Genomic DNA, 13,430 nt, shown 5'->3' with positions numbered 1-13,430 from the left:
CTCTGCGGCCCGGAGCTAAGAGCCCCGCCCCTGCAGGGGCGTGGTCTCTCCTTGGCTCAGCCTCTACCCTCTCGCAGTCTCGACGCAAGACTGGGGCGGGGCAGTTCACAGCCGCTTCCCAAACCTAGCCCCTCCCCGTCCCCGAGACGGCGCCTGCGCGGGCACAGGACGTCTGGTTCGTGATGACTGTGAGTGGTCGAGGAACCCAGAGCCCCGGCCCGTCGCCCCCGGGGTGCAGGCCCATCCCTGCGCGCCATCACCTTTCGCACCACCTGCTCTGACTACTCCCCGGCTTCCTTCTCCCCTAGTCTTGCCCTCCACGGGACTCGCCCCCAACCTCTACTCTCCTCTCCCCGTTGCTCCCTGGCTCTGCCCTGAGCCCACCCCCGAAGTTTCCACCCCCTTTATCTCCACAGGCCAGCTCAGTGGAGCAGCTGCGGAAGGAGGGCAACGAGTTGTTCAAATGCGGAGACTACGAGGGCGCCCTGACGGCCTACACCCAGGCCTTGGGTCTGGGCGCGACGCCCCAGGACCAGGCCATTCTGCACCGGAATCGGGCCGCCTGCCACCTCAAGCTGGTGAGGGAACTGGACTGCTCTTCCCCTTGCCTGCTCGGGCGCCGGTTTGCCCATCTCGGCTGCTGCTCGGGTCTGTGCTGGGCATTCACTTTCCCGGGCCATCCAGCTTTCCAGATGTCTTTTGGGCCTCAGGATAGTGGGGGATTGAGTGCTTTTGGAGAACAAGAGTACCCTTTTCGCCCGGTTAGTGTCCCGAAAGGGAGATGACCATTCTCTCAAGCTCTGTTCTTTGTCTTATAGGAAAATTACGACAAAGCAGAAACAGAGGCATCCAAAGGTAGTGGAATGTGGGCCCTCCTGTGGAGCTGTGGGGCTTCTTTTGGGGCAAGGACTCTGAGGCTACCGCACCATCCCCTTCTTTTTCTCCTTTGACTCCTGAAACACATCTGCCTTCTTTCTTTCCCACTTCCTCGGGCATTTCCTTTTCTGCAGCTACCCTCACCTTTTCTGAGGCTGAAGTACGAAGCCCTACATATGTCCCCACCTTCTTCTGGCCCTCGAGATCTTCCCCTACTGCTCTTGCCTGGAGATGGTGGCCTTATGGGTGCTGACAGAGCTCCTGTTTGTGCTCAGCCATTGAAAAGGATGGTGGGGATGTCAAAGCACTTTACCGGCGGAGCCAAGCCCTAGAGAAGCTGGGCCACCTCGACCAAGCTGTCCTTGACCTGCAGAGATGTGTGAGCCTGGAGCCCAAGAACAAAGTTTTCCAGGAGGCCCTGCGGAACATTGGGAGTCAGATTCAGGAGAAGGTACGTGAGTGACCGAGAGAGATTGAGGCATTGGCTGGTGGTAAAGGAATCTGAGTCAAGAGTGTAGACACAATTCTCCCAGGAGGAGACACTGATGGCAAATGAGCACATAGAATGATACTCAACCTTGCCAATGGTTAGGGAAAAGCAAATTAAAATAGCAGCATGGTACTTTTTTTTCCCCCTTGTTCATCTGTTTGGCAAACATTTAAAAATTTATACACTTTGGGAGGAGAGAGTAAGAAACTTAAGTGTGAGGTTGGGGGCACATGGACTCTCATGACTGCTGGAGGGGATATAAATTGGTACAGCTCCTTTGGAGAGTACTTTAGCATGTCTATAAAATTTTAAATGAGTATATCCTCTGACCCAACATATTTACTTCTTGCTGTTTCCCCTAAAGAAACCTCGCCCATGTGCACAAGTAAGCATGTGTATGTTTATTTCAGCCTTGTTTATAGTAAGGAAAACCTGGAACTCTCCTAAATACCCAGCGATAGGGGAATGGCTAAATAAACTGCGATCCTTACTACAGACTCCTATGTTGTAGTTGCTGAGAATAGTTCGATACACATGTATTGCCATGGAAAGCTCTCTGATTCTTGTTGAATGAAAAAAGCAAAATATACAATAACACATGTAGAGTAATACCATTTATGTTAAAACAATCCACCACATACACACCCAGAACAATATTGTGTTTTTTGTGTGGGTACACTTGCAGACATAAATACAAAGAAAAATATCTTAAGATATACATGAAAATTATAACATTGTGACCCCTGAGAAAAGGAATGGGATTGAGAGCGCTTTCCAAATGAGACTTTGCTTCATCTATTAATATATTTTTAATAAAGAGACATTGTTTGTATAATACATATATTTTTATTTTTATTTTTTTGGTGGCTGGCCAGTAAAGGGATCCAAACCCTTGACATTGGTGTTACAGCCCTGCTCTCTAACCAACTGAACTAACGGGCCAACCAAATACATATATTTTTAAGTTAATTTAAGAAAGAATCTAAAGACCATGATGAGCTATAACCAAGCCTGAATTAACCAGATAATTTGGCGTTAAAATGCTGACACAGTAGAAGCAATTATCACGACAGCAAACACTTTACTGAAAGGTTGAGACCAGGGAAAGCAAATAGTTTTCCTATCAGTGCCAGCTCTCTTTGATTGGTAGCAGCTGCCTAAAGCCCAGTGTTGAGAAGGATTAAGAAGCAGATTGCCTGGGCTTAGCAGAGGGAAACGTGCTGTGACTGATTAGTCGTGTCTGCCATGGATGCAAGAGGGGAAGGGGGAAGTGGTATGCACGCTAGGCTTGTGCCAACATCCATGCCCAGGACCCTGGAGCAGGGGGAGCTGGCCTAGGATGATCTTACCCATTTGGATTATTTTTAAAGCTGTCAAAAATAATTCTAGTGCTAAAGGAAGTGTTAGCAACTACCTCCCAACCTGCCAGCTCCCTTACAGGAGGTATAAATGTCAAGTTCAGTGCCATGGGTGGCATGCTCATGCTGCCATGACATAGATGGCACCACTGGGAGTGCGTTGCCTTGTGGCTAACAGGATGCCTCCCCTTCCAAAAGGCACTGCCTTCAGCATCAGCATTGCCCCTGGTACCCAAGCAAGAAGTAGATCAGAGAGGAAAACAGCCACAGGAAGTTTAGGAGGAGCTGCCAGGCAAGTCTCTTCCTGCCCAAGGTAGCTTGGTGCTAGCCCTGGGCCCAGACATCTTCACTGTGACTCCCAGAGTCAGAAGCCAGGCCCTGGGAGGAGCTGGAGAGAACAAACAGGGAATGTGATGGCTGTGGCCAAGAGAGGTGATTTCATCCATGCTTCATTGTTTTGTCATAGGTGCGATACATGTCTTCCACGGATGCCAAAGTGGAACAGATGTTTCAGATACTGTTGGACCCAGAAGAGAAAGGCACTGAGAAAAAGCAAAAGGTATAGGCCTTGGACTGAACCAGTGGGGGCTGAATTTCCTCTAGAGCTGCCCATCCATAACATCCTCCCCATCCACTGATGTTGGCCCTAGATGCCCCTGCTGGCCTGGTCTGCTGCATAGTGCTCCTCATGGGGCTTGGACAGGAGCTCTGAGGGCTTGGGGCCTTAGTGTGAACAAAGGAAAGGGAACTAGTGTTCACAGAGTGCTTAGTTGGCCAAGCCCTGTGCCAGGAGCAGGTGTTCAGAGGTGACTGAGGCACTATTCAGCCTCTGCTGGGGACTCAGGACCCCATTTACTCTTATCATCAACCCTGAGAGCAGACTCTTCCCTCTACTTACAGAGGAGGAGGCTGACGTTCAGAGAGGGTAACTTGATGGCCAAGGTCACTCAGCTGCTAAGTGGAAGCTGTAAGGTCCAGAGCTCAAAGCCTCTGCTTGCCCTGTCCTGTGTGCAGTGTCAAAGTTATGATGTGCTTCCTTTGACACAGGCTTCTCAGAACCTGGTGGTGCTGGCCCGGGAGGATGCTGGAGCTGAGAAGATTTTCCGGAGCAATGGGGTTCAGCTCTTGCAACGCCTGTTGGACACGGGAGAGACTGACCTCATGCTGGCAGCTCTGCGTACGCTGGTTGGCATTTGCTCTGAGCACCAGTCACGGGTAGGTGGAGCAGAGGGTCTAGTTACTGCTTCAGTCTGTTCTTCTGTCCATCCGTCTATCCATCCATCCATCCATCTACCTTCCATCCATCCTTTCACCCCTCATCTTATTCCAAAAAAAATTTAAGGTAGAGTACAAGGAGACATACAACAAGAGAGGAAAAATTAAAATGGCACAAAAAAGACCAACATGAGGGCCGACCCGTGGCTCACTTGGGAGAGTGTGGTGCTGATAACACCAAGGCCCCGGGTTCGGATCCCATATACGGATGGCCGGTTCGCTCACTGGCTGAGCGTGGTGCTGACAACACCAAGTCAAGGGTTAAGATCCCCTTACCGGTCATCTTTTAAAAAAAAAAAAAAAAAAAAAAAAAGACCAACATGAGATGAGCTCCTGCTTTGAGTGGACTTGTAAGTGTGAGCCCAGGCTTTCCTGCAGCCAGCTCACAAAGACACACCTGGTCTCTTACTCATTCGGTATCCATGTGGTAAAAGTAAGCCTGTTACCCAGAAAAGGGCACTGGTCCTTGCTCTAAAGATCATGCTGACATTTCCTCTGGAGGGGGGTCCTCACAGTGAGTGAGGTGGTCAGTGATGTCACCCACAGCATCTTTATCATTGAGACAGTGACCTGATATGTCAGGCTTGACCCTGACATGATTCTCAGCATGGACTCTGGTGTCCCAACCTGAACAGTTCAGCAAGAACAGTTCTGCTCCTGGGCCAGTGTGGTGAAGTTCATGCCCTCAGCTCTTGCCTGAGCTGGCTTGATCTAGGGGACAAGGACTTAACCATTGGTTGCTTTTAGAGGAGCCCACAATTCCTAAATCTGGGGTGGAACTGTGAAATATTCAAGGAAATCTCGTTAGGCCAAGCTTGGGCTATATTTCTGGGTCTCCCACAGCAAAAGAATGGTATAACCATGTGAATTCTGTCACCTCCTTCAGCCTTTCAGCCCATCCCAGTGTGAAATGTGATAGACCCAAGTGGACCTTTTAGGGTTCTTGAGCTTAAAAATCGGGTGGAGAGGCTTTGCAGGCCCTTTCCATGCATGTCCACATCACCAGGGTGTGGACAGAACCTCAGGGTTGGGATTGGGGAGGAACTAGGTATCCTTCGGCCTGGTGGTCAGGTAGCTTTGTCAAGGTTTATGTGTCTCCTTTGCGGAGAGACATGAATTGAAGCAGCTGCTCCCAGAGCCACGTACTCGTTCTTTTCCGATTGGAGCCAAGGAGAGGAGAGGTAGAGGAGTTCCTCTGGAGTGCTTTCTTTAGGAAGCCTTCCCAACAAAATTATCCTGCATTACCCTGGGTCACACCATCAGACTGGCCCGTTTTGTCTTCACTTGGAGCTGGTCCTTCCACCCAAATGTTTTCTCACCTTCTAGTCACACTCTCCAAGTCATAGTTAGGGATCTCTTTGGCTGCCCTTCACCAACCAGAGGCTTCTGTCCACCTCTTTCCCACCCCAGACAGTGGCAACTCTGAGTGTGCTGGGAACTCGGAGAGTGGTCTCCATCCTGGGCGTGGAACACCAGGATGTGTCCCTGGCTGCCTGCCACCTGCTGCAGGTTATGTTTGATGCCCTCAAGGAAGGTGTCAAGAAAGGCTTCCGAGGCAAAGAAGGAGCCATCATTGTGGGTGAGTAGAAGCAGGTCTGTGGTCCTTTGGATGTTGCTGTCGTAGAGAGGATGGGGCTAAACCAGCCCTGCCAGTTCTTTTGAGAACAGAGTTGAAGCTGCAGGTTATTCAGGAATATGGCTTGGTGACAGTATTTTATTCTAGATTCTAAGCAGCCATGGTGCCTGAGGGGAAGCCTGCAGCCAGCCCAGAGTCACCCGTCCCTGTATCTTGCTGGCTTGTTGGGGGAAGTTCAAGGGTCAGACAGGCTGGGCCACTGTAGACCCACTAATATCTTCTCATTGCCAGATCCTGCCCGGGAGCTGAAGGTCCTCATCAGTAACCTCCTGGAGCTACTGACTGAGGTGGGGGTCTCTGGTCAAGGCCGAGACAATGCCCTGACCCTCCTGATTAAAGTGGTGCCCCGGAAGTCTCCTAAGGACCCCAGCAACAGCCTCACCCTCTGGGTCATTGACCAAGGTACATGATACAGTTTATAAAAACTTGCTTGGGTGGCTGAGGCCTGCTTATCCCCGGAAGTGATAACAAAAGTGGCAATTATACCAGCTATGTGCCTGGTATATACCACAGTGTACCCTGTGGCCTGCGTGGTACCCTTAGGGAACTCAAAGGTAGCCCCTTCAGTGTGCATGTGTGCACATGCACATACATGGAGCAGGACTGCAGCAGGTTAACAGAGAGACTGGACTGGCTTTCTGTATCTGAAGTTTTTAACATTTAAAATTTTTTTTTTTTTTTTGGCCGCTGAATTTTTAGTAAGCATGTATTGTTCCTATATTCAGAGAAAAAATAATTAAAGTTTAATATATCAGTTCACACTTCTCTTTTCCCCTAAAATACAAATAAGAAAAGCTTTGCAAAGGCCCTGCATGAGCCCATGTGCTAGGTCCTTCCACACATCTTAACTTCTTTGGTTATTACAATGATCTCATGAAGTGTGGGTGTTATTTTTCCCTTAGTTGTACAGATGAGGAACCTCAAAGCCCCAGAGCATTCGGCCAACACAGGCCTCACTTCTGAGGTCTTTCCCTGACACCACAGCTGCCTCCATAGGTAGCAGGTCAGCCAGGCAGGTTCTCTGAGCTGCTGTGGATGCAGTTGTCTGTAAACTTCTTGTCTAGGAGGGAGGTGGTCCTGCTTTTCTGTGCTTCTCCCAGGAAGCCTCTTCCCTTTACCTGTAGGGGTTGGACCTACTGTTCTACTGCCTAAGTTGAGTGTCTTTTCAGGTCTGAAAAAGATTCTGGAGGTGGGGGGCTCCTTGCAAGACCCTCCTGGGGAGCTCACAGTGACAGCAAACAGCCGAATGAGTGCCTCCATTCTCCTCAGCAAGCTCTTTGATGACCTGAAGTGTGATGCTGAGAGGGAGAATTTCCACCGACTCTGTGAAAACTACATCAAGTAAGGGAGTCTGTCCCGTCTCCTGCTGCCAGGGGTTCCAACAACAAAGTTCTGACTCCCTGAGGAGGGACAGAATGAAAGGTTTCCAGCAGGGAGAGCAGCATCGGGGAGGACTATCAGGGCCTAGCCCAAGTGGGCCCACAGTCACTTCTTGTTCCAAGGTGACCTCACCAGGGAGGTTTTTTCTCATATCGATTTTCCAGTAATGCAGCAAATGTTATCAAGCGCGTACTGTTTACTGAGCACTTGCTATGTAACTGTCCCAACACAGAAGTGAAACGCGACAATCCTTTCCCTTAAGGAGCTTACAGCTGCCGGGGGGAGACTGATGCTAAATTATGAAATAAACAGGATGATTTCAGATCTTAATAAGTATAGGAAAAGCAACAACAGGTTGGTATGAGTGAGAGTAACCTATGGTAGATGGTACATCATCAGGGAAGGCTCACATGAGAGAAAATTTGTGATTATTTCCTGGGAGGAAATATCTTGAGTCTTCCCATTAGCAGCTTTTCTTGCTGTTTCTGCCCAAGTAGTGTAGGCGTCTGGCCAGTGCAGGCAAAGGGAGGGAAGGAGACTCCCTTTATGTTGGCCTTAGTGTGACAACTGTCACCCTGTGTTCCTCAGGAGCTGGTTTGAGGGCCAAGGGCTGGCCGGGAAGCTACGGGCCATCCAGACGGTATCCTGCCTCCTGCAGGGCCCATGTGACGCTGGAAACCGGGCCTTGGAGCTGAGTGGTGTCATGGAGAGTGTGATTGCTCTATGTGCCTCTGAGCAGGAGGAGGAGCAGCTGGTGGCTGTGGAGGCTCTGATCCACGCAGCCGGCAAGGCCAAGCGGGCTTCATTCATCACTGCCAATGGCGTCTCACTGCTGAAGGACCTGTACAAGCGTAGTGAGAAGGACAGTATCCGCATCCGGGCACTGGTGGTGAGACGGGTGGGCCTGGGATGGGCAAGCAGGCAGCCAAGCAGGGGTACTGGCCCAGCTGGTGTCTCAGGGTGAGGCCCCAGCACACTCTAGATGAAAATTTAAGGCCTTGTGGGGACCAGAGGCATGGGCCAGGTTCCTTCCACCACAGGGTTTATGGTCAAGTGAGAGAGATGAGCCAGGTACAGAGAGGACTCCTGGGAATGCAGGGCAGCACATGCTATCCCCTTCCTCGTCAGAAGGGCTGTGTGGAAAGGCTGGGCCTGCAGGAGTCATGCAGTGTCCCTAGGAGCTGGCGGTGTGGGGACTGTCTAGCCCTCCGCAAGTCTGTTGCAGTCGTGCATCTTGTGGAAGCTGGTCTTCCTGCTTGAGGTACTTAGTTCTGGATTTCTCCATCCCATAAGGATGTCCTCTCCCCACACATGTCTTAGCTCCACTTGCAGAGAGCTTTTTTTTTTGACAAGGAAAGAAGCAGAGCAGTTCCCAGTGTAGATTGGGAAGGATTGGGGCCCAGGACAGTGTAGTGGCCAATGTGTCAGTTTCTACCAGACGCTATGTTATGTGGCCCTCCCAACAGCTGATTTTGCTGCTAAATGTTCTAGGTGGTGGCCTGGTGGGGGAGGGTGCTGATTCGTGTGCGTGGCCTCCAGAGAGCTGTGGCAACGTGCCAGGGAGGGAGCCCGTGCCAGATGTGAGGGAGCCCAGCTCCTGCCTCCATCCTCAGAGGCCAGACAGCTGCTCTTGCCCTTTTTCCAGGGACTCTGTAAGCTTGGCTCTGCTGGAGGGACTGACTTTAGCATGAAGCAGTTTGCTGAAGGCTCCACTCTCAAACTGGCCAAGCAGTGTCGAAAGTGAGTTGTTTGGTGTTGCTGTGGCCCCCCACCTCTCGGCTAGATGTCAAGAGATGAGGGTCTGGGTGGGGCTAGGGCCTCCTCACTGCCCTACTCTGTGACTCAGGCAGGGGCTACTCTCCCCCTGGCAGAGTAGCTGGACCCTAGCACATGAAACTGCTTCTGTATGTTGAGGGGATGCCCAAGCCCCTGGCTTTTCCTCCTTGGTCCTAGTGTGCTCTTTTCCATCATGCCAGTTCTAATGGTTGTCCACTACCATGCATGTCCCCAGGTGGCTGTGCAATGACCAGATCAACGTGGGCACTCGGCGCTGGGCAGTCGAGGGCCTGGCTTACCTCACCTTCGATGCTGATGTGAAGGAAGAGTTTGTGGAGGATGGGGCTGCTTTGAAGGCTCTGTTCCAGCTCAGCAGGGTAGCTCCATGGGTCCCTGCTATCAACCTGGGGGTGCTGTCTAGGATTAGAGCTTCCAGTCTTTCTTGGCAGGTCATGGCCAATGGCTCTTGTGACCTCTGGAAGGGCTGGTAGCCGAGTGGCTGTTCTGTGTGGCATGGGCATGCACCAGCAGTGTCAGGAAGGATGATCTCTTTGGAGGAGTTGGGGAGGTCAAGTTTGTAATCTTCCAAAGTCTGGGGCCAGGTTCATTCTGGTGCCCAAGTGGTCCTGCTGAGGGTAGAACTGGGGGCCTGGGCAGCATTTATCCCAGTGCTGCTGTGTCCCTGGGCTGGCCAATTGAATGCCCTCTGCTCCTGGCAGTCTGAGGAGAGGTCGGTGCTCTTTGCGGTGTCCTCGGCACTGGTGAACTGCACCAACAGCTATGACTATGAGGAGCCCGACCCCAAGATGGTGGAGTTGGCCAAGTATGCCAAGCAGCATGTTCCTGAGCAGCACCCTAAGGTGAGGGGGCCACTGGAAGGGGCTGGGGTTTCCCCATCATTGGGACCCATTGACCTGGGGCATCCACAGCAGAACAGTCTTCTGTCTAAGCTGGTTTCTTTCCCTTGTTTTAGATGTTTGTTTCCATATGCATCAATTTCTGCTGTGAGAAGGGTACCCCTTTCCCTATCTAGTCAGCTGAGGCCCCTTTCCTAAGCTGCCTCCTTCCGCAGGACAGACCAAGTTTCGTGCGGGCTCGGGTGAAAAAGCTGCTGGCGGCGGGGGTGGTGTCAGCCATGACGTGCATGGTGAAGAGTGAGAGCCCTGTGCTGACCAATTCCTGCAGAGAGCTGCTCTCCAGGTGGGGTTGCTGATGTGACTCTAGAGGGAGCAGGTCCTGGTACTGTGGGTCTCTTGGAGTGAGGGAGCCAGCTGCTCTGCTGCCTTCCTTTGCTGAGCCTGGAAGTGGAGTGTAGTGGCTACCTGCCAGCACCCCAGACCTCCCCCATCCACCCGCCCACCACCACCTTCTCCCTGCAGGGTCTTCCTGGCTTTGGTGGAAGAGGTAGAGGACCGCGGCACTGTAGTTGCTCAGGGAGGGGGCAAGGTAAGCTGGTTCACAGACTCCTAACTGAGGGCCAAGACATGAGCCTATAAAACGTGACTCATTGGCTGCCACGCCAGAGATTGCTGTTAGATGTGGGATGGAAAAACATTATTAATTACCAGTAGGAATGTCTCCTTGTCTCATTTACCTCCATGGCCCCAGCACCCAGCACTGTCCATGTCTAGCCCTTAAGAAGTGTTTCAGGAAGTGTTTGGGTAGCTTCATGAGGGGCCTCAGAGAGGTGGTGAGGGTCTGAGCAAGCCTGGGGAGAGAAGAAGGGTGAGGATGGCACAGTGAGGGCCTCAGGGCCCGATGGTTTGTCCTTGCACTCCTGGGCACCTCCTATTCACTAATGTGCTTGTTCCTATAGGCTCTGCTTCCGCTGGCCCTGGAAGGCACTGATGTGGGACAGACAAAGGCAGCCCAGGCTCTTGCCAAGCTCACCATCACCTCCAACCCAGAGATGACCTTTCCTGGCGAGCGGGTATGTGTCTTCCTGCCCCAGCCCTGGCCTCTCTGCCCCTTCAGTGGGCTCTGATGGCCTCTGGCCTGGGCTGTGGCTCCTCCTTGAGACCAACAGGAAGTGGCAACTTTGCTAAGCCCTGGGCTAGGAGGGCAGCCTTAGAAACCAGCACTCTGTCCAGGGCTGGACTCCTCCCTGCTAGTTGGTGGGGTTGGTGGGCGCTGCGGTGAGTAGCCCTGACAGGTGGGGCGCATATTGCAGATCTATGAGGTGGTCCGGCCCCTTGTCTCCCTGTTGCACCTCAACTGCTCAGGCCTGCAGAACTTCGAGGCACTCATGGCCCTAACGAACCTGGCAGGGATCAGTGAGAGGCTCCGGTAAGGTCTCTTGGGATGTGGGGCCTGGGCTGGGCATCAGGATTCGGATTATCCCCAGCAAAGCATTTTACAGTTTGGAAAACACTCCTCGGTCATTGACTTATTTTAGCCTCACAGTGACTCCTCTGCATGATACAGATGAGGAGATAGACCAAGAGAGGCAGCAAGGCACTGGGCGATAACATTGCAGGCTCTGGAGTCTGACTAGCTGGGTTCAAATCCTGACTTCTCTAGTTGCTAATGTGTAACCTCAAGCAAGTTACTTCACCACTCTGCCTCAATTTCCTCCTCTGTGAAATGGGATGGTTATAGTACCTACCTCATGGAGTAGTGGTGAGAAGAATTACACGAGAAAATACATGCAAAAGTACTTCATACATAGGTGCCTGGCCCCTAGCAATGTGCCCAATCAATAATGTATTAGCCATTAATACTAATTGTGACCTTGAGCTTATTACTCACTACTCAGCCACAGTTTCCTCTCCTACAAAATAGTAATGATAATCACACCTGCACCTTCATCGTAGGGTTGTGATGAGGATTAAGTAATATAATCCAAGTGCCTGGTCAGGGTAAATGCTCAAATGTTAGGTGTTAGCTTCACCATCATCCCCAGCCTGGTCTCCTAACTCCTACTTTTGAGTATTAACCTTGGTTAGAAGGCTAGAAACGCCTGCATTTCATACCTGGTTCAGGAGGGTCTTTGGTCATTGCCAAGCGTAATCCTCAGCCCCAGACTCAATTGCGTGGGGAGGTGGGGGCAGGGATGGGTGGATGTAGCAGCTCTGATGATGCTGACTCTTCCACCTCTGGGCGTGTAGGCAGAAGATCCTGAAAGAGAAGGCTGTGCCCATGATTGAGGGCTACATGTTTGAGGAGCATGATATGATCCGCCGGGCAGCCACGGAGTGCATGTGCAACTTGGCCATGAGCAAGGAGGTGAGGGTTGGTTCAGGTGGTCACGACATGCAGAGAGATGCGGAGGTACCTGTCCTGGCTGGCCTTTGCACCCAGTTGACTCGGCCCATTCCCCCCATTTGGCACAGGTGCAAGACCTCTTTGAAGCCCAGGGCAATGACCGGCTGAAGCTGCTGGTGCTTTACAGCGGAGAGGATGATGAGCTACTACGGCGGGCAGCTGCAGGGGGCTTAGCCATGCTGACCTCCATGCGGCCCTCGCTCTGCAGCCGAATCCCCCAAGTGGTCAGTGTCTTCTTGGTGGGGGAGGAGGGTCAACCAGGAACTCTTAGCATAGTGGCAGTTGGTGGGGGATGTCCTAGGGGATGTGGGTGTGTTTCCTGTCAAGGTTGAGCCTGTTGCTTGGTGGTCACACCTGCTCTGTTTCCTGCAGACCACACATTGGCTGGAAATACTGCAGGCCCTGCTTCTGAGCCCCAACCAGGAGCTGCAGCACCGGGGTGCTGTGGTGGTATTAAACATGGTAGAGGCCTCGAGGGATATCACCAGCACCCTGATGGAGAGCGAGGTGCTGGAAATCCTGTCAGTCCTGGCTAAGGGCGAGGAGAGCCCCGTCACAAGAGCTGCTACAGCCTGCCTGGGGAAGGCTATGGAATATGGGCTTATTCAGCGCAACCAGGACAGAGAGTGAGGGTCTGCTACTGGGCCCAAGGCTCACGCACATGCTACCCATTGCAGCACGGGGAGCAAGGACAGAAGCAGCTTGGGCTGGTGGCAGCTGGGATGCACTCTTTCCCCTCCTCCCCAACTGTCTAATGTCCTCTGTTCTGCATCAGAGGCCACATTCAGTCACATAGCTCTGCTCCGCGAGCACTGCCTCTAGCCTCACTCAGAGGGGCCCTTTTTTTGTACTACTGTGGACAGCTGGGAGTGGGGATGCATCCCAACTCAGCCTATGGATTTTGGGGCATCAGGAAGGGCGCATCAGTGGCCTCACCAGCTGTGAGCATCACCTAATAGCAGGCCTGCCCCTGACCCTCTAATAAAAGTGTGTGGAACTTGTGTGTGCCCTGTCCCTGGGCAAGGAGGGCTGCAGTGCGAATTTCTGGAGCAGGAGCTGGGCATGCGGAGATTTACAGCAGCAGCAGGGTCACCTCTATGAAAAGAATCCAATGGGTTCCCCATCCTGGGGCCCACTGAATTGCTGATTAATCCTGTTGGAGGTACAAAGGGTAAGCTTAGGAAGCTAATAAAAAAAAAACCCTCCAGTTTCGTGGAAATTGATGGTTCTAGGGTACAAAATCCTAATGCTGGCCCTTTAGTACTTTTGTCTCTATATTCTGAGTTCTTGGAGACCCCCATTCAGGCAGTACTCGGGATTTGGGGCTGGTGTCTCATTTGCTTCCCTCCCGGGAAAAACTGAGCCCTCCTGTAGC

At 52.1% G+C, this 13,430-nt stretch overlaps 1 protein-coding gene across 1 annotated transcript; it reads left to right on the top strand.

The window, feature by feature from the left end:
* Positions 1-15: 15 nt before the first annotated feature.
* Positions 16-13,056, top strand: UNC45A (unc-45 myosin chaperone A). The gene is made up of 20 exons (XM_063089288.1): positions 16-188; positions 417-578; positions 819-855; positions 1,152-1,327; positions 3,191-3,283; positions 3,772-3,939; positions 5,410-5,578; positions 5,867-6,037; positions 6,805-6,976; positions 7,604-7,904; positions 8,661-8,755; positions 9,027-9,168; positions 9,511-9,651; positions 9,864-9,991; positions 10,171-10,237; positions 10,608-10,721; positions 10,962-11,077; positions 11,899-12,016; positions 12,124-12,279; positions 12,428-13,056. Exons 1-20 carry the CDS (start codon positions 183-185, stop codon positions 12,683-12,685), a joined length of 2,790 nt encoding a protein of 929 aa, XP_062945358.1. The 5' UTR covers positions 16-182; the 3' UTR covers positions 12,686-13,056.
* Positions 13,057-13,430: the final 374 nt, after the last annotated feature.

The sequence above is a fragment of the Cynocephalus volans genome, chromosome 3 (assembly GCF_027409185.1).
Source record: "Cynocephalus volans isolate mCynVol1 chromosome 3, mCynVol1.pri, whole genome shotgun sequence".
Taxonomy (NCBI): Eukaryota; Metazoa; Chordata; class Mammalia; order Dermoptera; family Cynocephalidae; genus Cynocephalus; species Cynocephalus volans.
The sequence above is the reverse complement of the archived record's forward strand: the minus strand, read 5'-3'. Positions and strand labels throughout refer to the sequence as shown.

Bases quoted from the DNA above. Each gene is read 5' to 3' on its own strand.
- UNC45A (XM_063089288.1), top strand. The intron at 6,038-6,804 runs GTACATGATACA...GTGTCTTTTCAG, and splicing joins CCTCTGGGTCATTGACCAAG to GTCTGAAAAAGATTCTGGAG. The intron at 10,722-10,961 runs GTATGTGTCTTC...CGCATATTGCAG, and splicing joins TGACCTTTCCTGGCGAGCGG to ATCTATGAGGTGGTCCGGCC.